General features: G+C 36.9%; 1 protein-coding gene across 2 annotated transcripts; it reads right to left on the bottom strand.

The window, feature by feature from the left end:
• Nucleotides 1-302: 302 nt before the first annotated feature.
• LOC128989171 (arginyl-tRNA--protein transferase 1-like) lies at nucleotides 303-23,472 on the bottom strand. 2 transcript variants are annotated; one of them, XM_054411041.1, is made up of 10 exons: nucleotides 23,248-23,472; nucleotides 17,566-17,692; nucleotides 16,955-17,097; nucleotides 16,073-16,192; nucleotides 7,983-8,168; nucleotides 7,476-7,669; nucleotides 5,344-5,499; nucleotides 4,388-4,569; nucleotides 1,263-1,460; nucleotides 303-609 (listed from the first exon to the last, which is right to left on the bottom strand). In XM_054411041.1, the coding sequence occupies exons 1-10, from the start codon at nucleotides 23,342-23,344 to the stop codon at nucleotides 408-410; spliced, it is 1,605 nt and encodes a 534-aa protein (XP_054267016.1). In that variant the 5' UTR covers nucleotides 23,345-23,472; the 3' UTR covers nucleotides 303-407. The 2 variants fall into 2 exon arrangements, with proteins under 2 accessions (XP_054267016.1, XP_054267015.1); XM_054411040.1 differs by lacking the exon at nucleotides 5,344-5,499 and adding an exon at nucleotides 6,483-6,644.
• Between the last annotated feature and the right edge of the window lie 2,243 nt (nucleotides 23,473-25,715).

Raw genomic sequence — 25,715 nt, forward strand, 5'->3', positions numbered from 1 at the left:
TAAGAAGATAGGTGGATCTAGGCAAGGTGGGATAAATAAGTTGAAGAAGGTTGTGGAGAAGAAAGGAGTGAGATGGAGGAGGAAGATTAGAAGACGGAGAGGAATAGTCAACTAAAGATCAGACCTAGAAATGTAAAAAAATATATGCATGAAGATATTTTTTTGTGGTTTGACTCAATTAACATTTTACACTGACTTCTTTATTTGATTCTTAATTAACCTACAGTATGAATACATCACAAGTAACAATTATCACAAAGCAGTAACGTCTCAAAATCTCAAAAAGTCTAAGAACAAAATAAAAAAATTCAAAAGTATATTTTAATAAATTAATAGAAACTACACAACTTTTTTCGAAAACTTGACAATATCGAAGTGATTTTTGTAAGTACGCCAGAAGCAAGCTTTCATGTGATGAGGAGCAGCATTTTGCGGGAGAGTTTGTTGCCCACCAAGCTAGCGTATTGTTCCACTTCCTCCTTCTGTGTGTTGGAAGGACTGAGAGAGATGTACTGATGGTAGGTCATGGCTCTGTGGTGATACAAAACTGTCACCAGGTTAATGTCCACCACTTGGTCAGTGTCTTTGGCATTAGGGTCCTCATTGAACCTGGACAACAACAGGTTTATCTCCAAAAGGCAATATTCTTTATTTACGTTAATGGAGAATATTAGAGATCTTGTCAATCAGGATGGCATGTAGGATTCGGGAAAGGTAACAATACTGAGTCAAACTACAAGATGCTGGCAGTACTAAATTAAACGGTAATTTATTGTGGAGGTGACTGAACCTAAGCGTGGTGGTGAAAAGAGTGCTTGTGCGCATGCAGAACATGAGATCATTGATGAGACAATTTTCTTCACAACAAAACTGGCTAAAAATTGCGTAGAGTGGAAATTACTATTCCACGTAAGCTTTCATATTCATTTGTAAATTTATATTGTGTTGGCAACACTGCTTCACCAGTGAAGGACTTCCCGAATTTAGTGACTCACAATTTTTTTAAAGAGGACAGTGACTTTGAAGAATTAAATTTTTGTTTAGTGTTACTTTTGCAAAGTGGGATGCCTACAATTTTTAAGGTAAGCCTCCTTATCCTGTCCTGTGTCTTTATTGCACCAAAGTAAATGTATCTATACAGTAGAACCTCACTAATCCGACCTCGGCTAGTCCAACTCCTCGCTTACATTACCATTGACTTCAACAATTGCAGCAAAATCCTGATATAGCAATGGGGAACACTTTAAGGGTATGTTGTGTACCTGGAGTATTTGCTCTTCTCCAGCAGAGGGATGCAGTACTCTATCGGGTGCCAGGTGTAGACTTCAGGACACAGTAGCAGTGAGGGGTAGTATGCCCCCTTGTACCTCATCTTGGGACAGGAGTGGATGTAGAACCCCATGTAGTAGTACCTCAGACTGGGGGCGGAGTGGTGGAGGGACCGACAGAACGCTATCTCTCTGACAACAAAATATAAAAAAATATTACACTTTAGCATGTTGGATATGCCTTATGTCTAAAAAAAAAAACTTCTTTAGTAAGCCATTTAATGTACTTCTTCCAACTAGGGAAGTATAGCTTGGTGGAAAGAGGCATATGGTAAGTGATGTAGAATGCTATACTGATGGTTCTAAGGTCAGATAAGGGGGACTGGTGCCGGTTTGCTTTGGAAGTATTAGCCTTCCAATGAGATTGCACCTGACAGTTTTTCAAGCGGAGGTCACTGCTATTTTGGTTTGTGCTAGTGAAAATCTTAGCAAAGATATAAAAGCTTTCAACTCATACAAAATTAATTCAAATATCGTGTGGGACTGTCTTGCCTCTGTGTCTGAAGGGTAGGAGGAATGATTCTACGCTTAGCTGGGGCCTGGACACTCAGGCATTGAAGGCAACAAAGCCGCAGACAGACTGGCAAATGTTGCGTTAGTGGCAAATATGATTGAGGCCCCTGAAACGTGCAAGAAACATTGGGTTGAAACGCCTCCTAAGAGTTAGCAAGCTCACTCCACATACACCTTCTAAACGGGTTGCTTCAGACTTTTTGAGACTGGATATGTAAAGAATCTATAATATTAAAACGAAACAGTGTTTTTTTATTTCACGATTCTGAATCAACCACTCGACGGATTTTCATGATTTCTGTGTTGAAAGAAAGATAATTTTGAGAACTAGGGAATGTCGAAGCCATAATTTTAGTTTAGGGTCCCAGTTTTTAATAAATTAAGTTTTAATTTTTAAAAAGTCTAGCAGCCGACGCTAAGATTCTAAACTAGCTCTTTGCATAAAATAATTTGCTTAACATAACAGCTGTAAACATTCAGCTTTTGTATCACAAATTCAGCATTTGGATAAAAATGTAAATACATTCTTAGGGTTGACTTATTTATACTATGTGTAATGCTAATCATTGATACGTTCAATCCTTCGATAAGAGGATGACAGATTATTTAAATATACATAGTAAAATACTAGGATGTTCACATTATTTTTTAAAGCAATCTTTGTAAGATTTGTTTTAGAGCAATATAATTTGTTTTAACAGCTGGTTAAATATAAACTATGGAACTATGAGGTTATTTTATTTTTGTTATTGACTATAGGAAATAAGTAAGATTAGTAGAGATAATTAGACCACAGTTTTAACCAAAATTAATTAAACCACAGTACAAATCGAGGCTCTGTACACGAGTCTTAATAAAAAAAGATAAATGCAAATTATTTTACTGCTCCACTTTTCAAGGAAATATTAGAAAAATAACAATGTTTACATGTTTTAATTCTTCATGGTAGCTTTTTGTTTACAATTAATGTTTGTCTGCTTTAACTTTGTTTGGATTAGTCCCGGAAATATTGGTGACATAAAAAGAAGATCAAGAATAATCAGTAATCACGATTTTAAATTACCACCACAACCTAGCCGGGTTTTATACAAAGATATAAACAGATGGATGACATAGATTGAACACAACGTCAACATTGACCTAGGTTACTGCAATTAGACAAACCATCCTTTTATGAAATCGTGTTCAGTTGTGGTCACGCAAACGTGAAAATAACACTTTTATTTCAACTATGAATATATTGTAGTTTAAATTAACTAATATGGGAAATTACGATGTACATTTATTCAATGAGGGTGGGTAATTACCAAGGATAGAACTGATAACGGTATGGATAATAAACATTGCCAATTACGTCATTAGCTTTACTAGCGTGTTTACTTTTTATATTCCTGCTACATGTGACCAGTTCTTTTTTCAAATGAATGTTATTCGAACCAAACAGCTGTTTCAAAACAAACTGTTATGTTTTTACTTTTCTTTGTTTACGCTTATTTATTTAACAATTAATGCAGTGAAATTGATATAAAGTATAGGTGTGACGATTAGTTTTGATGTTAGGACACCAAAGTTATATTATGTGTACTGTGAATTTTATTGGATACTATCGTTTTATTTTAGGTAGTTTCTATTCAGACCTACTGGAAATTGTGTATAGTAGTTGTATTGTGGTGATAATAATTATTATGGAAGAGGCAGGTATGCTATGGAAGGTGGTATCGTTGACTAGGTCTATACACTTCTCAATTGACTATTAGTAGTATGTAGTGTATTATATTACTCTCAACTGTAGGCTACTTATAATCAGTGTGCGTCTGTGCGAATTGGCTGCAAATCTCACTTCAACGCTTTTCACATCGTAAAAATTGCTGTTTTATTGTAAAATTATCGGATTTAAAATGCATATTGTATAGGCCTATGATGGAATAAAAGCATATTTGGTCACACAACACTTATTTACAAGATGATTTTTCACATTAAAACTGCAAGAAACTTTGTCTTTATATGTGTAAACTAGCTGATCTGAATTGTACACGGTTTTAACTGACTACTGAATTCCCGTACGTAGGACGGGCTAACACCTCGTTAAACTAATAGTAGAACTGATTACCAGACATGGGCGGTTTAGGAAACATTTACAACTGTTGGGCTTGTATGATGGCAAACCAGTCTGTAGGAATTGCGATAGGTTAAAGGAACCAGCCGAACACCTGCTCTTTATTGTGAACAGTTCTCTGAGGCTAGAAGGACAACTATAAGAGGTGGTTGAAGGTAGTACCTTCCAGTGGAGGAACTGATGGGATACAACAATTCATCAGATGCCTGAATCTGTAGGGTCTATCAATAAAACAACTTCCTGGGGTGCGCAATAATTCGACTATCTTAAAACAAATATCAAGAGATTTTTCAAAACACTATAATATCTTAGAGTTAACATTTAAGAGTAAAATTCTAATAATATGTTTAGTAAATAAAATTTTTCTTTCATTCTTTCGTTAGAGATATTATTTCTAATCGAGCCTAATAATTAAAGTTTCAACATTTACCTAAGAGACCCGTAAGTGCCGAGTACAAGGAAATGGAACTCTGGGTCGTAGAAGAAGTAGACCGAGGACACACATGAAGGTAAGATATCCAACACTCCGACAGCTATGAGTCTACCATCCAGCCAGTACTGCTGGTGGAACGATCCATAGCCTTGCGGAGGACCATCTCTCGGCATCCACGGCTGCCATCACACAACAAAAAAGTAATCAACTGGCCAAATTAGTTATTTATATGCTGAAATATAAACATACAGTATTGAGCCATCATCATTTAAATGCTGCAAAAACATCACAAAGCTGAAACAAATCATGAGTGCGAGTATTTGTGTATGTATGTAAATGAAGACATAAGGTCCGGTTCACACGAGCGACAAATCTAGCTACTAGGAAGTCGCTAGGTTGTGACTAGAATTGTAGCAGCCCGGCGACATATCAGTTCACACGAGCAAAAATTCTAGCGACTAGAATTGGAGTGCTTCGAACGTAAACTAATCAGCTGTTTAGATTACATGAAAAATGAAAACATAACCTCTCTTAGAAGCTCTTAGTAGTGATTGTTAGTAATTAAAAAAGTGCCATAGTTAAAGTAGTTTAACTCTCGTAAATAGTCTTAACGACACTTGAAGAAGTTCTTAGAGCACTCGCCAAGGCTCGTATCTTAAATTTTCTACACCTTTGTCAATAACACTATCTTTACGCGATCGTTGTGTAAACTACTTTAACAGTGTATTTCATAAGACTCTGGTTTAAAAACTTAATAAATCATTATTTCATTGCTGAACTTAAGAAGAATACTTAAGGAAATATGCATTTTTTAAAGTAGCCACACCATTTATACTTACAGTAAAGACATGAAAACAAAATGCCTACATACTTTATTCACACAATACACATTTATCACAAAATTGTTAAAGCTAACAGTAAAAATTAGTATCAAGCCAGACAGACAAACATACCTTCAAAGGGGTCTGAACCAAAAAGTCAGTATACGTTGACATGTCACATTCGTTAGGTTTCTCGTTGTGAATTGCCATTTGATATTTGGAAAACAGAGCCCAACTAGTGTCAATTGAGTCATTCATTTCAGCCGAGTCACTTCTCACCAGTATTATCTAACAACATAAACGTATCATTCAATTTGAAACTTTATTTTATTGAAGCTCTACTGGGGAGTGAGCTGGTCTAGTGGGGTTTCCGTCCCTGAGGTCCCGGGTTCATACCCTGCCAATCACCAAAGGGTTTAGCTATAAGATCATGTTGCCACCCTCTAGGCCTAGCCTCAAGTAATGTGTAACATGTATCGTGAAGGTTAAGTAAAAACAGTTGTTTACAGGTATAACAGATTTTAACTCAATTAAAAAAAACTAATACTCCACTGGGCGACAAAACCTCAAATTAAAAAAAAAAATAGGAATGGAAGGTTGAGATTTTAGTTCAGGACAGGGCGGGACGGGATTTTTATTTCCAATTTTCGGGACAGGACGGGACGGGATTTCTTTCCTGTGCATAAGAAGGGTTGTTTTGAAAGTTTTGAGTATTGCAGTTAACAAAAAAGACAAATAATATCAATTTTTACCATTAAGTGGCACTGAATTATAAAAACCAACAAATTGGAAACAATTTACAGGTATAGAAACTTGTGACTCATGGTCACGGCGCGATCGTTGAAATAACTTGCGGTCACGGCGCGATTGTCGAATTGACTCGTGGTCACAGCGTGATCGTCAGTACGACTTGGGGTCACGGTGTCATTGTCGGTATGACTTGCAGTCACAACGGGATTTTTTACAAACATTTCATCAATTTCACACAGCATTTTTTATTAGGGGTAGTTTTCAAAGAATCTTCAACACACAACAGTTTTCAAAGAATCTTCAACACACAACAGTTTTCAAACAATCTTCCAATGACTGTGTTTAAGATTTAAATGTACAGCTTAAAATGTGATCAGTTATTAATTTTTGGGATGGTCGGATAAAGTGGGGTGAAGTTTGTAAATGCATAGCAGAATTTTCATAAAAGGTAATGTTAGCAGAAGTCTTTAATGAAAGTTGTTTGTCTGTCTGGCCCAGCTGATCACTCTATCTATTCCTACCTTCAGAGGTGAATTTACAAGAAACCTGGTAAACTGTTTCTCGTTAACTTTCTCAATGGGATCATTGTGAATAGTCATTTGGTAACGTTGGTAGACTTCAAAAGCAGCTTTGAAAGTTGCGGTGAACTCATGACTGGCCGGGTACGACCTCACTAGCCTTATCTACAAAAGTCATCAAACTAACTGAAAAATGTTTAAGGACTTGGAAAGGAAGAAGTTATTTGGAAAGTTGCCATCAAATGGATAACTTGTTAAATATAAGGTACGGTAGGCTATATAAAGATAGAACATTTCAGTAGATTCTGGTAACAATATTGATCAAATACAGACTGGTAGCCATGTTTTTTATTGATCAACAAAAGGTCAATAACAGGTTTCAAGTTTGATTATAAGAAAAGATTTTTAAACATTATAATGTTTGAAACGACATTATTAGTTATCATAATTTGAATATTTACCCCTGGTTTAAGGTCAATTGATCATAGTAACAAGGTTATCATCTCGTTAATTCAGCCTAAATTGTTCATAAATCAAACTGTTTTAGTGCTAACACCCAACTTACCATGTTTTGATGCTTTGAGTAACAAATACAAAGCTTTGACTGACAATGAGAAGTTTAAAAATTACTCAATGAAAATAACTAAAAACTACCGTAGTGCTATGATCTGGGTGCTGAAACCAGAACTGAGTGATTGACACTTGGTTACGAGTACCTATTCTATTTGTAAAATCTGTCCAATAACCAAAGTACTGAATCCTCAAAACGTTTAACCTATAAACTTGCATAATGCACATTCACAACCATCAGAACAAAAAGTTTAAGTTTATAGTATTTTTTTTTTATAAAATTGTTGAACAATAAAGTAATTATAATGACTGGAGTTAATATTAACTGTCATCAAGACACCATTCACAGTTAATTAGACTTATTTTAAACTCACTTCTAACCTGTGGGCAGGATTTCACAGTTAATTAGACTTATTTTATACTCACTTCTAACCTGTGGGCAGGATTTTCTGGTAGAGGTTCATTTAAGAAATCTTCTAATGACTTGACAGTTGGCGCTGGTTTATTCTTTTCCTTTTCAGGGGGCAAAGTTCCCATCTGGGCTAGTTTTTTCTCTTTTCTCTCTTGTCGTAACAGTTTAGCTTTTTTGCATTTTGGTCGGTTTGGGTCCATACCATCACCTAAGAAAATTTTTAATTTTACACAAAATTATTTCATAAAACAAGAATTTTTAGTTGCAATTTTTCTATTAAAACTGGGGGTTACTATTTTTTGGGGATTTTAACTGTTCAAATAAAGCTGTATTAACACTTCAATATGTTGTAGGCTATTAATTGAGTGTGATATTTATTTAAGTAGTAGCTTTTATTGTTTGATAAAAAAATTTTCACTATTGATGGATCTATATTATACAACCAGTGCCGGTTAAAAGAGGGGGGTCTCATGTATATCAAACTCCTAAACGATAAATTTATACAAGCACAAAACTAATACCTGGTCTAGTTCCTTTTCTAGCCTGTGGTTTTACCGATGCATCCGTTTTCCCTTCATTCATTTCATTAGAAGTAGAGTAGGTAATAGAAACTTGGGAAGTGCTAGTGTTGGTCTCAACTGTTTTAATATCCAAATGACTACTTTGTGATTCTTCAATAGATATTTTCTTGCTACCATCTTCATTCACTAAAACATTACATCATTGGTAAAACAATTAGGCCTAAATAAGTGATGTTACCTACAGAGGTCGAGTTTTGATATAGGTCTAGTAACAAGACTAATAAGGTAAGAGCACGGTTACTAAGGTTAAGACTTCGGTCCCTGAGGTCCTCGGTTAAATCCCGCAAAATTACCAATGGATTTCATCTCAAAGTGATAATGCCGCAGCTACTAGGTCCAGCCTGAAGTAATGTGAAAAATAATTCCGGGCTCTTATCTAGGGTCCTAGGAAAAAAACAATAACAAGACCAGAATTTGGTCCTTCCTACACAAACTTTAAAATTCTAATAGCGTTAAAACACACAAAGTAAAAAATTACAATAAAAATAAAGAAATAATGTAAATATTGTGAAAAATACTTTATTATTAGAGATATTTTTATAAGTCATTTAAGAAAAAGCTTAAGGTACTTAAACCCGTTACAGTCTAATCATTGAATTAGGGTGGATTATGTAAATTGAATTTACTATCTTTAACATTTTGCCAATTCATTGAAGTAGCTTCATTCAATGCTTGAATAAACGCATAGCAAATTTTCAACATTTAGATTAGGCCCTACTTTCAATTTCAACATAAATCCCTAATAACCATTTGAAGTATGTTTTAATTACTCTAATGAAGGCTTTAGTAAGTTTAAACAAATTTAACAAAATTCCATGTAAGTGATTAAAGGTGACAATGTTTGTGTGTTTACCCAATAATGTGGTTTATAAATTGATCCCTGGATTACTGAGATTCTCTGGGAGATTATGTTATTCAATTCACAGAGGATACACGTCCGGTAACCGGACGTGGATTAGGCGTCCGGCAGTTACGTCACCAGGTTGTGGGGGCCCGGATTGCCATTACGACAACGATACGATGTACAGTCCTTGTTGTTCGTGGTGTAGTAAATAGAGTGCTCGGCTGATGTGCAATAGGTCCCTGGTTCGAATCCCATCGATAACTTAAACTTTTTGTCGAAAACATTTAGCTTTGAATGCCATTTCTTCTTAACTGTACGGTACATCTTTTGTTAGAATTCTTGGCATTTATAATTTTATTTTATGAAGAAAATTTAACCTTCATTCAATTTTTTCATTATCAGCAAGTTTGGTTGGTTAGGTTAGGTTATGACAGTAGGGGTAACTGCCGGACGCCTAATCCACGTCCGGTTACCGGATGCGTATCCTCTGCGTATTTAATTACCAAAATATGTTTCAGTAAATATCCAATACATTTAAAATCTAGATTATAGTTTTCACGTTCCTTGTAATTTTGTGGTGATAAAAATGTTCACATGCAAATTTTGACCAACATCCCTGTTATATATTCCAAGAATCTATCTTTTACTTTAATATTTATCATATGACTGGAATAATTTCATATTGTAAATAATTCAATGTTTACCTTTAATTATTAATTAAGAAATAAACATGTATCAAGAGTTGTGTTTATATAAATTTGTATTAATTTCTATTTAATAATTTGGCGACGAGGAAGAAAATGACTGAAATACAAGACCTTATATCTACTTTGAACAATTTTATGACATTAATGACACAACATTCAATTCAACAGACAGAACAGCCTAGATCAAAACATAGTACCAAGGAACTACTACAGAGCAATGCCTTGATGTTTGATGCTTATGATGAAAGTAAGGAAACGTTTGAAAGCTACACTCAGCGTTTAGAAATATTTTTTTAAATAAAAGGATTGACAGACAATGATTTAGAGACAATTGAAAGGTTTATTTTAAATCAATTGCTTAGGGGCTAAGCACTACAATCTGATCTGTAGTCTAACATCTCCAGACAAACCAGACTCAAAAACATATCAAGAGTTACTGATATTACTAAATGAGCACCTAAGCCCAAAGAACAAGCCAGTTGTTTGAGGTCTGTAACATAATTTGTGATTGATTCATTTCCATCTTGTAAACGTGATAAGAATTTGTGCTGTTCTGTAAGTATGTTTACAGAACAGCACAAATTCTTATCACGTTTACAAGATGGAAATGAATCAATCACAAATTATGTTACAGACCTCAAACAACTGGCTTGTTCAGCAGATTTCAAATCTGGGTGTAATGAAGGAAAATCTACAAAATCAGTTATAAATCTTATGCTCAGGTCTCAATTTTTTCAGAGGTTTATATGACTCAGACATAAGAGAAAAACTCTTACAACTGGGTGAAATATCATTTGAAAAAGCCTTAGAAATTGCCTTGGCTATAGAGGCATCAAAACTTGACAACCAGATTTTATATAGTAATAATCAAAATGACATTCACAAAATCAGTAAAACAACAAAGAACAAAATTGGACCTAAAAACAAAAATTTATCAACCATAAACTATTTCAATACAATAATGACTCAAGCAAAAAGAAAGACAACCAAAACAAAAGGCTGCAAGGACTGGGATTTTCAGATGTCTGTTTGCACTGTGGAAGGAATAACCATGAAACACAAAATTGCCGATTGATAGATGAGCTAAATTGCAGGTATTGTCATAAAGATGGACACAAAGAAAAGGTTTGTATCGCGAAACGAATACAGGAATTACAGTATTCAAAGAAAAATGTAAAAAGAATTGATGAAATTGATTCTGAATATGAATACGACGTTCAACGGATCATAAATGTATTGAAGAATGACGAAGGAGATGACAGAATGATGATAAACGTATCTCTAAACGGTAAACAGCAACGTTTTGAGTGTGATTCTGGAAGCCGCGTTAGCATAATAAATAATGATGACTTCAAGAAACTAGACTTACATTTTCCAGTTTGCAAAACAAGTTCTCTTTTTCGATCTTATACTGGACAAATATTCAAACCAATCGGGGTCTGTACCCTAAGCATATCTTACGAAGGGAGATCTTGCAGAGAAGACCTATACATTGTAAATCTACCTAAAAACGCTATTCTTGGAAGGGATTGGATTCGAAAATTGAAAATTAACTTACACAATATTAATCTTGTTAGTATGAAGAAACCAGAGGTTGATACCAACACTGTTGTCAAATCCATCAAGCAAAGATTCTCAAGCGTTTTTGAACAATGTATTGGTAAAACACCCAACTTTACATGCTCTTTAAAACTAAAGGATAATTCAAGACCTGTGTACTTAAAACCCAGACCAGTACCTCATGCTCTTCGAGAAGCTGTTGAGAATGAACTAGAAAAACTCGAAAAGGAAGACATAATAGAGAAAGTGGACCAATCTGAGTGGGGAACACCAATTGTTGTGATTCCAAAAGCAAATGGATCGGTCCGTATTTGCGCAGATTACAAGGAAACTGTGAACCAACAACTACATGACAGTCGTTACCCAATACCAAGAATAGAGGACATCCTTAACAAAATGAGGAATGGAAACTATTTTTGCACGTTAGACATTTACAAGGCATATTTACATCTTTCAGTGGACTCTGAAAGTTCTAAAATCAAGACAATTACCACACATGAGGGTACATATATAGCCAAAAGACTGTTTTTCGGAATTAAGACAGATCCAAATGAATTTCATAAATTTATTGACCAAGTTGTACAAAATCTTGAAGGGACAGTGGCTTATTTTGATGATATTGTTGTACAAAGCTGCACTTTTGAAGATTGCAAATCCAGGCTCATAAAGGTCTTAGAAAAATTGGAAGAACACAATCTACATGTGAATGTTGAAAAATGCAAGTTTTTTGAGAGAAAGGTGCAGTATCTGGGTCATATCATCAGCAAAGATGGTATCCAGAAATCACCAGAAAAGGTGAGGGCAATCCAGGATGCTCCCCGCCCATCAAATATCACAGGAGTGCGTCAATTCCTTGGACTAGTACAGTACTGTTCATTCAAAGTTCATCAAAGATGCATCTACAGTGCTAAATCCCTTACAACAGCTTCTAAGGAAAGACAAACGTTTTCATTGGTCACAGGAATGTGAAAAAGCTTTTACTCGTGTTAAAGAAGAGATAGCAAGTGACACAGTTCTTACTCCATACAACCCAGACTTACCCGTGATACTTGCCACAGGTGCTAGCCCTGTTGGCTTATCAGCTGTGCTCTCTCATAAAATGCCAAATAATGAAGAGAGGCCTATTGTGTTTGCCAGCAGATCTCTCACTGCTGCAGAGCGCAACTATAGCCAATTGGACAGAGAATCAACTGCTGTATATTGGGGGTGTAAACAAATGTTTGATTATATATACGGAAGGAAGTTTACTCTTGCCATTGACAACAAACCACCAATGACCATATTTCAACCAGACAAGAAACTACCACTGTTGACTTCATCCAGGATGCTTAGATACGCTCATTTTCTTTCAGGATTTGAGATTGTACACGAAAAGTCAAGCGACCAACTGTAATGCAAATTACCTCTCAAGACATCCTTTGCCAATAAAAGAAGAGAATATCAATGTGGTTGACGAAGATTACACTGTTCGAAGAGAGACAAAACACTGCATAACAACCGATACTATCATGGCTAAAGACATAGAAAAAGAAACATTACTTGATGAAGAACTCTCTTGTTTAAAGGAAAAGCTCCTAAACGGAGAAGTCGCTGACCCAGAAATATACCTTCAAGACGGAATTATTTTTAGAGGAAATCATGTTGTCATTCCGAAAAAGCTACAACCTAAAATCCTCAAAGAATTACACTCAACACACGTAGGAATAGTGCGGATGAAGAGTCTGGCAAGAAACTACTATTACTGTAAAAACATTGATACAGATATTGAGAGTATGGTAGCAAGTTGTAAGGCATGTTGTGAGAATAAGAAAACCCCAGAGAAGGCCCCTACCCATGTTTGGGAAATACCAAAACGCAATTGGCAGCGAGTCCACATGGATTATGCAGGACCTTTTCTAAATCACAACTTCTTGATTGTTGTAGATGCCAGATCATTTGGCCAGAAATATATCCAATAAAAATTGCGCCAACAACTGCCAGTACTATTCATCATCTGAGAGAAATATTCAGTCACCATGGCTTACCAGAAATATTGGTCAGTGACAATGCTACAATTTTCAAATCAGCAGAGTTTCAAGCATTCTGCTGCAAACGCCAAGGAATAAGACAACGATTCATTGCACTAGGAAACCCCTCTACTAATGGTCAGGCGGAAAGATTTTGCAAAACGCTCAAGACAAAACTGAGGTGCATGCAGTTTGAACAGGGCACTTTACATGAAAAACTATGTGCACTATTATTTCGGTACCGAGCTACACCACTGAGTACTGGTGCATCCCCAGCACAATTAATGTTTGGCAGGAACTTGAGAACCAAGCAAGATCTCTTAAGGCCTGGTGAAGATGACAAAAATGAGGCCCAACAACCAATATTTAACAAACATTTCAATATTGGGGAGAGAGTACAATCAAGAAATTACGTAGGATCCATTCTGTGGAAATTTGGAACTGTGGTGGAAAGGCTGGGGCGACTTCACTACCTCGTGGAACTTGATGATGGGTATGTGATAAAATGTCGCTTCAATCAGCTTCGAGCTTGTGAAGTGCCAAAAGATCCTATTCATTACAAAAGCCCTCTACCTAGCTCATTGAAGCAAACAAGGCAAGAAAGTTCAAACAACCGATGCGACCCAATAGCCAAAGAACCACCTACGCAAACTCATTGAACTTTAATATTCCAAAATACCAATCAAAATTGTTCAAAACAACCTTCATTCATGGGACATACAAGGTACGGCATGTTAAGAAAATCAAAAGGCAATTCAGAAAGGTCACAAGAAACAGAAAATGTCTCAAGTAGCACCCCGAGCTGGGAAGGAACTACGGACACTGAAACATTACATTACATTACATTTACATTTGTTGTCATGAGAGCCGAAGCCCCCTGACTGCTTACCCGGTACCTATCCTTCAGGACATACCCGGGCCCCATGATGTAGGCCGAAGCTTACGCATCAACCTTTAGCACATCATGGGCGGATGACTTAAGGTCATCAGGCTCGCCGGCTGCCGAAGCAGACCCTTCGGAAAGAGGGTTGCCCCTCAATCCTAACCAGGGATTCCGGCTGCTTGTTTAAGCGTCACTCCACCTGGGTTCCACTAGGTCGGAACCTAGAGGTCCATAGTAGAGCGCCCCGACGCATTTAGTGCAAGCAACACTCGGGACCTATCTAATCCCTGACAGGCAGAACCCGCCATCAATAGCCAGGAGGAAGGGGACCATCAGCACGCTTACGGGGGGAACCCCAACCTCCCATTTACACCGCTGCCCAATCGAGGCCTGACCCATTGCTGGGAACCAGAGATATCCAGAGCGATAGATCCCCAGATACCCCTGGCGGGCTCGGACCCAGCACCCGATCTACTTCGTTTGCCCGTCAGACCCAACATCACTGCCAGGCCATCAGGGTTTCCCAAAAGGAGGCAGGTATAGAAGTGGGACCCACCCGGATGAACCTATCCACCAGAGGTGGCGACACCCTTGACTCAATTGAGGTTCCGGGAAGAACCCCCCACACTCAAGATAACCATACCGTCCGTGCATAATTAAGGACACTGAAACATCGAGTCCTACAGCAAACTCAATGCCTGATAGTGAGACAAAAAGCCCTATAACTAACAATGAAGCGTCAAGTACAAGTACAAGCAGCCAACAAGATGCCAAAGAGCTGAGTACAATCATACAACAAGAGGCTGAAGGGTCAAATGCAAACTCACAACCAGATGTCCCTAACATTCGCCGTTCAATGAGAATCAGAAAACCGATTAAAAGGATGAACTTATAAATGAACGATCTTCTTAAATAAGTAGGGAGGAATTGTTATATATTCCAAGAATCTATCTTTTACTTTAATATTAATCATATGACTGGAATAATTTCATATTGTAAATAATTCAATGTTTACCTTTTATTATTAAGAAATAAACATGTATCAAGAGTTGTGTTCATATAAATTTGTATTAATTTGTATTTAATAATCCCTCACATTTTTTACAGTAAAGTCTCATGGAAAACAGATTCAATTTAAACCACAAGACGCGATCATTTTATCAGCGTTTACTGATAAAGTGCAAAAAATGATGAACAACTACCAGACTGGAAGTAACCATCATTCCCTTGCATGAGTATTTTGCGTATCCTGATGTATAGAATTTTATTTTGGGAGAACCCGTTTTGTTATGAACCTTTATTTAAATGGGGAAAAATATCTTTGCAGTGTAATCTACTATCAAAGTAGGAATGACAAAAAGCTTTGCTCATTTCTGATTTTTTTTTTATCACAAAACATAATATCAGCAAAATTAACATTTAAATTAGAGCAGTTTAATGTTAAACACAGATAACAGACGCATAACAGATAAATTAAATCTAGTTTATGAATCATCAACATAGGCCATCCTATGATTATCTTTCTAACTAGTGGCATTACAAGTGATTGAAAATTAAAAGAAAAGTTTTAATATTGGTTTATCCAAAATTTGTATACAAACGATTTAATTATCACAAATATAGAACATAAACGTAGTTTCTATTTAAGCGATGACATCTCCAGAGCACAACGTACATTTCTTTACCAATTATTTAATTTAGCTATTTAACTATTTCATTATTTTTAGTTAGATGTTTGTAAGTTTTAAAATGGAACACAAACATTTTTTTTTATACAGGAAGACCAATCATTATTTACCGTCCAAATCCCCACCACATACTTAGAAAGTGGTGGGGCAGAGCCTTAATATTGAAACGGTAATAGGCCAATGGTTATCATAGAAGAAGTAAATATCTTGTGATTTTAAATTTGAATCATCCAGATTTTCCATTTTTTTGAATGATAGAAAAGCTGAACGACGGACAGACTTTGTATTATTTATGCAGTAGGCCTGGTTATTGTTGTAATATAAGTTGTACGTGACACATACTTGACAGACTATCTTGCAGAGAAGACTCCACAGAGGTCAATACTGCATTGCTGGCGTTGGAATGTGCTTTCTCTTTCAAGTCAGGAAAATCACTTATGCCAAAACCTGGGTCTCCTTCATCTACAAAACAAGAGACTCAATCATAAACTAGAGTACAACATGTAGTCCTTGTTGACATGTAGTCGATATTTTTATAGCCTAAATCAATTATCTATCAGTTATAAAACATCTAATGAGCATCTTATATTTAATGTTTAAGTACCTAACTATAATAGAATCTTTTGTTAGTTAAAATTTAGGCTAAAGTATTTCTTCTACTTCACACTGTTCAAGACGTCGCTAGGCAAGTAGTGGGAAACAGGCATGCACAGATGGCAACAAACCAACCCTCCCACAATATTCACTAGCCTACTGCTGCCGACACCAAGCCGGTTATACTACAGCCGCAAAAGAAAGCATTGCCGCCATTATTGACTCTCCTGCCAAGAGTTAAATTGCAGCATTATTTATTTCTAGCCAAACGGTAATAAAACTGCATAAAATCATTGTACAATTTACCGCACATTATGAAAAAACTTCTTGAGAGGTTGTGTTGTGCTTTGTGCATGAATGGTGCCAGAAGTTTAATGAAGGCCAATATGAAGTTCATAATGAAGAGGTTGACAATGACAACGTGTGTAGGTAGGGAGTTAAGCCGTACATGCCTGATTTCGGCCACTCGCCTAGCACAAACAATGAAGGGTCACAAGTTAAAAAAAACACTCTCGTAGTATTTACTCAGTCTCATAATATAAACGTAAAAATTAAGGCGGCTTAGTAATTATTCAAGGGATTGTCATAGAATAATTGTACCATATTTGGACATAACAAATTACAACTTACCAGTTGATTCCATATCAGATGTTGATTCTATTGCATCATCGTTTCGAGATGAGCTCTTATGTCTCCCATAAGCCAAAAAGTTTTGAAATCTCTTCAACTTCCTTTTTTGAGATTTTGAAAGTTTGAAATCCAGAGCAGAACATCTAGCAAGATTCAGAAGACAATATCAATGCCAATAATTAATTATAGTGTGCAATTAATAACTAAGGCAATAAAAACTGTTCAACCTACCATCCAACAAAACCAATAGTCTTGTCTACCAAACAATTATTTTTAAAAGCTATTTAACTTAGAAGCAGTAGATCATTTTTTTAATATGGTTCAAACACTGGTTGGAGCGACACTGATTGATGGTACCTAATTATTAATTGTTGGTGCTTAAATTTAAATATCAGGTATGTCAACCGATGTATGAAATAGTAAAATATATCTAGGTCCAACTTAGATTTTTTAAATAAGTTTGGTAGCTCTTGAAAAATAACATACTATAAATAATACGATAACATAATACTTCGATCCATAAAGACTAGGCCAATATATGGGCTGAAAACGAATACCAAATAACATAAACACAACATTCACTGATAGGCCTAATGTTTAATTCTACTTACTTAATTGTATACATTGGACAGCAAGTCAGATGCATTGTAGGTTTGTAACAGTAACTTCCACTCCTTCTCCAGCCTCGATCTATTAAGTCTTGATAATCTTGTACTGTCAGACTGTGAGCCCACATGCCTGAAAGAAAATCAAAAATACTAACTTATTCAGTTGGTTCAACTGGATGAAACTTATCTTACTGGATGAGGAGTTAAGAGTTTTAAAAATTATTAAAAGCGTCTTAACACAGTCTATTACCGCCTAAACAGTTTAGCAAACTTGAATGAGTTAAGTTAGTTGTCAAGCAAAAAATCGTCAATGGGTAGACTGGACTATGGAGTCTTGAGTGTCATCAAGCCTTGGTCTGATTTAATAGCTTTGCTGTACGAAAACCATTATATCCACACTTAACTTGTATGCCTTGTTTTGAAGGGAATTTAATAGAGTTTTATTGAGCGAAGCGAGCGAAGCTCTTATACGTCGACTCTTATGCATTTCGTAATACGCAAACTCCTCCTAGACGGCTGATTCAATCGTTTTCAAATTTTGCATGGTGATAAAGACCATATCGGTGAGTGCCAACATCTATATGGCGTTAAAAAAGTCTCTCAGGAATCCGCCCCACTGGGTCTCAAAGTTTCAATGTAATCCTTATGGAAGCAGTATTTGACACATAAACAAATACAAACAACAACAACAACAAAACAACAAATACAAAGACATATGATCAGCTGTTGAATTTTGAATGCAGCAAATAAAGAAATAGCTGATAGCAGTATTTCACAGATATTAGAACAGAAACGGTACGGATCATAAATACAGTATAATCAAATGACGACACTAGCTTGAGGTCCGTGACGAATCAAGTGGTGAAGGAAGTAGTGTAGGAAGTAGTAAAGGTGAGTAGTCTGGAGTGTGGAAACTGATTATGTTAGTTTAAGGTACTGTATCTGCATTCCTAAATTTCTATGGGAAGGGAGGAAAACAAGTCCGCGACGTAGGAAGTGGTGAAGGAATTAGTCAAGGCAAACTGTCCGGAGTGTAGGAACTGTATATGACGATTAGATTAAGGTATCTGCAATCATATTATGCTATTGGAAGAGAAGAAAACAGGTCCGCGACGTAGGAAGTGGTGAAGGAAGTAGTAAAGGTGAGCTGTTCGGGGTGTGGGATCTGTTTGTGACCATTAGATTAATGTATTTGCAAACCTATGATGCTATGGAAAGGGAGGGAAACAGGTCCGTGGCGTAGGAAGTAGTGAAGGAAGTAGTAAAGGCAAGCAGTCCAGACTGTGGGAACTGTTTGTGACGATTAGATTAAGGTATCTGCAATCCTAAAATGCAATGGGAAGGGAGGGAAACAGGTCCACGATGTAGGAAGTGGTAAAGGAAGTAGTAAAGACGAGTTTTTCGGAGTGTGGGATCTGTTTGTGACTATTAGATTAAGGTATCTGCAATCTTAAAATGAAATGGGAAGGGAGGGAAACAGGTCCGCGACGTAGGAAGTGGTGAAGGAAGTAGTCAAGGCGAGCTGTCCGGAGTGTGGAAACTGTTTATGACGATTAGATTAAGGTATCTACAATCCTAAAATGCTATGGGAAGGGAGGAAAACAGGTCCGCGATGTAGGAAGTGGTGGAGGAAGTAGTCAAGCCGAGCTGTCCAGAGTGTGGAAACTGTTTATGACGATTAGATTAAGGTATCTGCAATCTTAAAATGCAATGGGAAGGGAGGGAATCAGGTCCGCGACGTAGGAAGTGGTAACTGAAGTAGTAAAGGCAAGTAGTCCGGAGTGTGGGAACTGTTTATGACGATTAGATTAAGGTATATATAGTCTTAAAATGCTATGGGAAGAGAGGGAAACAGGTCCGCGACTATGGAAGAGGTGAAAGAAGTAGTAAGGTGAGCAGTGTGGAGTTTTGGAACTGGAAACCGTTTGTAGCAGTTTTAATGCTGAAATGCTATGAGAAGGGATGGAAGCATTCCCACTACACAGGAAATGGCGAAAGAAGTAGTAAAAGCTAGCCGTACGGAGTGTGGGAATGTTTGTGGCAATTAGATTAAGGTATCAAAAATACTAATATGCTATGGAAGGTGATGAATACAGGTCCACGACGTAGGAAGTGGCTTAGGAAGTTTTTAAGTATGAGCATAGTGTGAGATTCGTCTTCGGCAGTTAGATTAATGTATCTTCAATCCTAAAATGTTTTGAGAAGGGAAGGAAACAGGCCCCACGACGGGGAAGTGGTGAAGGAAGTAAGGCTGGCGGTGCAGAGTGGGGGAACCATTTGCGCAGTTAGATAAATGTATCTGTAATACTTAAATGCTATGAGAAAGGAAGGAAACGGGTCTATGACGTAGGAAATGGTGAAGGAAGTAGTAAGGCTAGCAGTGCAGAGTGTGGGAACTGTCTTTGGCAATTACATTAAAGTATCTGCAATCCTAAAATGCTATGGGAAGAGAGGGAAATAGGTCCACGACGTAAGGGATGGTGAAGGAAGTACTAAAGGTGAGCAGTGTTGAGTGTGGGAATGGATTAATGTATCTGCAATGTTAAAATGCTACGGGAAGAGACTGTAGACTGTATGTTAAAATGATTACGAAGCACGATTCGATACATATTTTCGATACATGCAATCGTTTACAATCGAAATTTACAACTTAGTTTACAACAGCTGATTTTTATTCCATAGAGGCTAAAAACGATTTTTACTCCCTTATTATTAAAAATGCTATTTAGATACCCGCAACGCATGCATTAAAAACTACTGTTTTTCCTGCAGTATGACAAAAACAATATAAAATGAACCCTTGATGACTCCGCTCAACTTTGTGGATGCCTCTGCGAACGCCACCTAGTTTATTTTATTCATTTTAACACCTAAAAACAGCTGTTTGACAAAAATACAGATATGACCCAATACAATAACAAATCAGAAATGGTGAGTTTACAAGAAAAATCACTATGTGTGTTTTATTGTTTCACGAAACCCAATCCCCTATAGCAGTTCGACGACCTTCCATTTTAAGTGGGAAGGTTTACAGACACAATTGTAGAGTTTGGAGGAGTGAAAATCCCAGGATTGTGATTGAAAATGAAACGGACAGTCCAAAACTAAATGTTTGGTGCGGTGTAATGCATGTTGGAATCAACAGACCATTTTTCTTTGGGGAAGAAAATGTGAATAGGTTTGTTTACTTGGATGTTGGGGTTGTATGTAGTCCCTCAATTAGAAGAACTGCAACCTATGTTAATTTTTACTGCAAGTCAGCGCTCCGCCTCATTGGGCTAAATGTGTGAGAAATGTTTAAATCTCCACTTCCCCGGACGCTGGATTGGGTGTGATGGCCCGACGAAATGGCCACCTCATTCCCCCAATGTAACCTTCATGGATTTCGTTTTGTGGGTATTTGTCAAGGACAAACTGTATTCTCCCCCGGTTCCCAATTTACAAACACTGAGGGAGAGAATCAGAAATGCTGAGGCGAATGTAACCCAGGAAATGCTGACTAAAACTGGGATAAACTGAAAAGTGGAATAAAAGATCTGCAGACCACTGGAGGCGCTCACATAGAGTTGTGTTACGTTTGTACATAATTATAAAATCTTAAGAAGTTTCCTTTTATCTGTAAATAAATTGTTATCCTACTATCACTCGTTTTCAAACTATGCGGTTTTCTTATCAGGCCAAGACTTTGTGGACACCCTGTATTTTGGAATACTATTCAGCGGCTGTTTTAAACTAACATTGCTTTCAAGGCGGCAAATCCAAAATAGTTATTAGTTAGTTAAAAACATTAAAAATTTGTTAGGCCTAGTTAGAAAACATTTACTACAAAAAGAAAATTTTTTCCCTCATAGGACCCTAGATATTTAAATTTAAATTAATTTAATTTTTTTTATTTAAATTAAAGACATTTAAATTTCAATCACTTTGGTATTTGAACAAATATTTGGGAATGTAAGATAAATAACTCTTCAGCAGCTGCTTGAAATTGACCCAAGATGGCCGCTAGCCTCCAAGAATGAGAATGAGAATGAGAGAATGAATGAGAATGATTTAATAGGACGTTGATCGATATGTATAGAGTCTCAATTATCCAATTTTCAGTCTGACCTTCCAGTTATTCAACAGCTTGTAGGACTAACTTAAGCCTAACTTATTCTTAAGTCTTAAGTGCCAATGTATTTCTGTGCTGGGAGAGTGGATGAATAACTTTCCCTCAAAAGCATAACATTTTAAAGTTAAAGCATTGATGTTTATAATAATTCCGTTCTTTTATATTAGGTATTTGGTTAAGATAACTTTAAAGCAGAAAAAATAAGTTAGTGGTGTTAAAAGAAAACATAGCCTAAACTTAAAGCTTAGAATAGGTTCAACAACAATGGAACTATATTAGTTTTTAAACTTATTGATTTTGAACAGCTTTATTGCCTAGCTTAGCCTACTCGATGGTTTTCCCCATTTTGGGCTCATCTAACATTTTTAGTCTAGATTCTACTCTAGGGGACATAATTATCTTGTCTCTACTATAAAATTTACTTAGAGAACTTTTATTTTAGGCTAATAGCAATAAGAAAACTTCACGATACCGGAGTTTACAACAAGTGTTTAAAGCATAACAAGGCATTTGCTACTTAAAAATTCCGCTCATTTAGGGTTGCACATTTAGGTACAGTTTTGAAGTTATGATAAGTAGGATTAATCTCAAACGGCCAATTAACTCCCCAGATTTTTTACTTAGAAGACTCAGTCCCTAACTTAACATGTTTCCCACTAAGTCATTTTCTTAAAATGGAAAATTGGCTAGTGAGAGACAAGCTACTAGCTTAGGCTAAATAGGTATACTTACCAAGGTATCCAGCCGACCTGGAGACTGTGAATAAGTTAGTAGGTACCAACAAGAATTTTGATGAAAGAGACAAAAACAGTGGATTGTAACTTACTTGAATTAGGTATTATAGGCTGAGAGTTCCATCAATAACCAATTGCCGAGCCTTTCATTCATTACTGGTACTCATTGAGTTAACGGCGTTCCATTGGGTTTCTTCAAAATAAGGAAATCACAATCACCGATGACAAGGTGTTGCCGACATTGCGGGATGCGATCACGGTATCGCTGAGATTGCAAGATATGGTCACGAGTGGTTACCACAATCACGGTGAAACTACACGGTCTCACCAAGACCAACAGAACTTAAAATAAGGCAATCCCACGAGAAGATTAACTTAATGTTTGTTGTCAAAAAGATTTGTTTTCATTACAGTAGCCTATGCTGGCTTTCTGCGGGCTAGAAAAAATCTGCTAGCGGGCCATAACTTATAAGTTAGGTTGGAGACCCCTGTTCTAACTTAGGCCTACTGTTGGTTACTGCCTAAGTTAACATAAGTTACTGCTTACCGATGTTATAAGGCTGGCCAATATGGGATAGGCCTATAATCCTACAGAAATATGATACAAAATCATCAAAAAGCTATGAAAAATTCGACAATGCAATGTGCAGACAAAAGCTAAGTTAGGCTAGCCTACTTCAAATTAATTCAACTTGGATTCAAAGATAATTGACTTCAGCAAAAAGTTGTGCAACATAGGCCTAACAAACAAAGTGCGTCACAAAGTGCATTGTTGCTACGTCGGCCTCAAAGTGTATATCTATTAAAAATTTGAATAGTCCTAGGCCTAGCTTAACTTACCATGGCTGTAGTTTGTGTTGGGAGATTTACAGTATCCACATCTATAACCATTATTTTCTGCATAATAATCAACAATGCTTATATCGTGAGAAGTCATCTTCGTTAATGCCAAATCGGTAAATATTCCAATCGGAATATACGTATCGAACTAACTAAATATTGATGACTGGTGAAGTTGACAACTTAAAAATCAACTAAAGCAATAGCACTAAACTAAGGTTAGGATTTTTTTTATTTAGCCACTAGCCTAGCCTAGCAGCCTAGCCACTAGCCAGTGCGAGTGCAGTTGCAGTGCCACCAACCACCATAATGGTTTCATTATTGTCGTCAAGTTGGCAGTATGGTGAATTTCACCTTCACCACAGTTTTTGGTACTCCTACTGTGGCATTAAGCAGCTGGTTTTAAGCGTAAAATGGGATCCAGGAAAACTAAAATCACTATCAGTATCATACAATATGCTGTATTATAGTATAGGATTAAAGCACACTAGCTGTACCCGCGGGCTTTGCCCCGCTTAAAGCACGGGTCACACTAGGCTGTTTGCCAGCCGCTGGTGATCAGCAGCTGGCACCAGCATCACCGGCTCACCAATCCAGGCTGAGTCAGCTCAGTGTCAGCTGCGAATTTTGTGGTCACATTAAGCTGACAGTCGCGGCTTCTTTCAATTCGCCGCTGATGCCAGCCTAGTGTGACCCGTGCTTCTTCATAAGTGAGCTCGTTCGCATGGCTCAATCTCGTTCGCTACGCTCACTCGCCTCACTTGCCTTCAGGTTAGCTCGTTCGCTACGCTAACTCGCCTCCAAGTTGAAGTTCGTTCGCTACGCTCACTCACCTTTCAGTTGCAAATTAGCTGTTGTCATAAATAAATAAAAAAAATAATAGTGCTGCACTCTGTTGGTAATGCTTGTAACTTTAATGCTATTGAACATCATAGAACAGAACCAACTTGTTTAATTGAAACAGCTGTTAAGATTCATTAATTCCTTTTAAATATGAAAAATCATAAGGTTAACATGGGAAACTCCAGAGCCACTGGGGCGGAGCCCGAAAGCCTGATGAGAATAAAAACTGCTTAGTTTTCCTATTTAATGCCCAAAGAATCGATGTACCGAATTTCAGCCTCCTAGGTAAATGGGAAGTGGGAGAATTAGTGATGAGTGAGTGAGTGAGTCAGTCAGTGAGTCAGTGAGGGTTTTGCCTTTTATATATTTAGATTATAGTCCCGGCAACGAAGACAAACTAGGGGGTAAAATGCATTAGTCTAAGCAAACTAAAAAGCAGACACAGGGATCGTAAAACATATTTCAAGTTCAAGAAATAGTTATTTTTGTAACTAGTGTGTGAAGTGGCACGTAATAAACATCATATTTTTTCCTACTGTTACTATAAAGCATATATAGTTATTTGTGTAACTAGTGGTGAAAGTGGCACTTTGCTGCACACGAGAGCAATGTTTACGCACGAGCCGCAGGCGAGTGTGGAATGATCTCGAGTGCAGCAAAGGCCTTTTTCACTCGTGTTACACATTATATTTTTCCTACAGTCACTATAAAACATAAATAATTAGTCTTTCAAACACTATACTACACGTTTTTAGGTTCAGCTAGCAACACAATTACACAAATGGTGCCCTGGAGAAAGTAGTACCCGTGGTCCGTATAACTCCGCTATTTTTCCTCGGCAAGAAATGTGCTCCGTCTTTTGAGAATATAGTTCCGTATGTTTTTGTAATTTGAAGTGGTTTCCGCGCCTAAAAAAAATGCTTTAAAGGTATTTTCTTGTTTATTAAGACCGTAGGAATGTTTTAAAAACGTTTAGAAGAAAAGTCCAGAAAGTTCAGAAATACCAAAACTATAAACACGAAATGACAGGTTAAATCGTAGTTATAATAGTCAATCAGCTGTTCATAGTATTATTATCTTTAAGTGTTGCCAACCTATTTCCAAGCGTACACGGATTACGTGCATAATAAAACCACGCTGTTTTGTGTTGTTTGGTTGGAATCCTGATGTGCGGCAAAGTATAAACCGTGCGGCAAAGTATAAACCGTACGGCAAAGTATAAATATGCAGCAATTAGCAGCTTTCTGTACTATAAACAGTACAGGGAAGCCAACTTTGTCGGGTGACTGTAGGAAAAATAATTAGTCTTTCAAACACTATGCAACATGTAGGCCTACGGTATTTACAAGCGTTGAACGAAATGGAAAACGCGGCGACGCACCAGCTGATCTTATCTGTGTTGCCAACCTATTTCCAAGCGTACACGGATTACATGTCTAAAGCCAAAGCCAACTATATAAACAACTCATAAAAACACGATTGCACGATGATTTGTGTTGTTTGGTTGGAATACTGGAGTGCGGTAGAAGTAAAAAGAGTGTACAAAAGGGAAGTAAATGCAGCAATTAGCATCTTTCTTTATACTATATTCAGTGCAAGGAAGACCATTTTGTCAGGTGGCTGTA

The sequence above is a fragment of the Macrosteles quadrilineatus genome, unplaced genomic scaffold (genome assembly GCF_028750875.1).
Source record: "Macrosteles quadrilineatus isolate MER2022 unplaced genomic scaffold, UCM_ALF_1.0 Scaffold_3__2_contigs__length_128488019, whole genome shotgun sequence".
NCBI lineage: Eukaryota > Metazoa > Arthropoda > Insecta > Hemiptera > Cicadellidae > Macrosteles > Macrosteles quadrilineatus.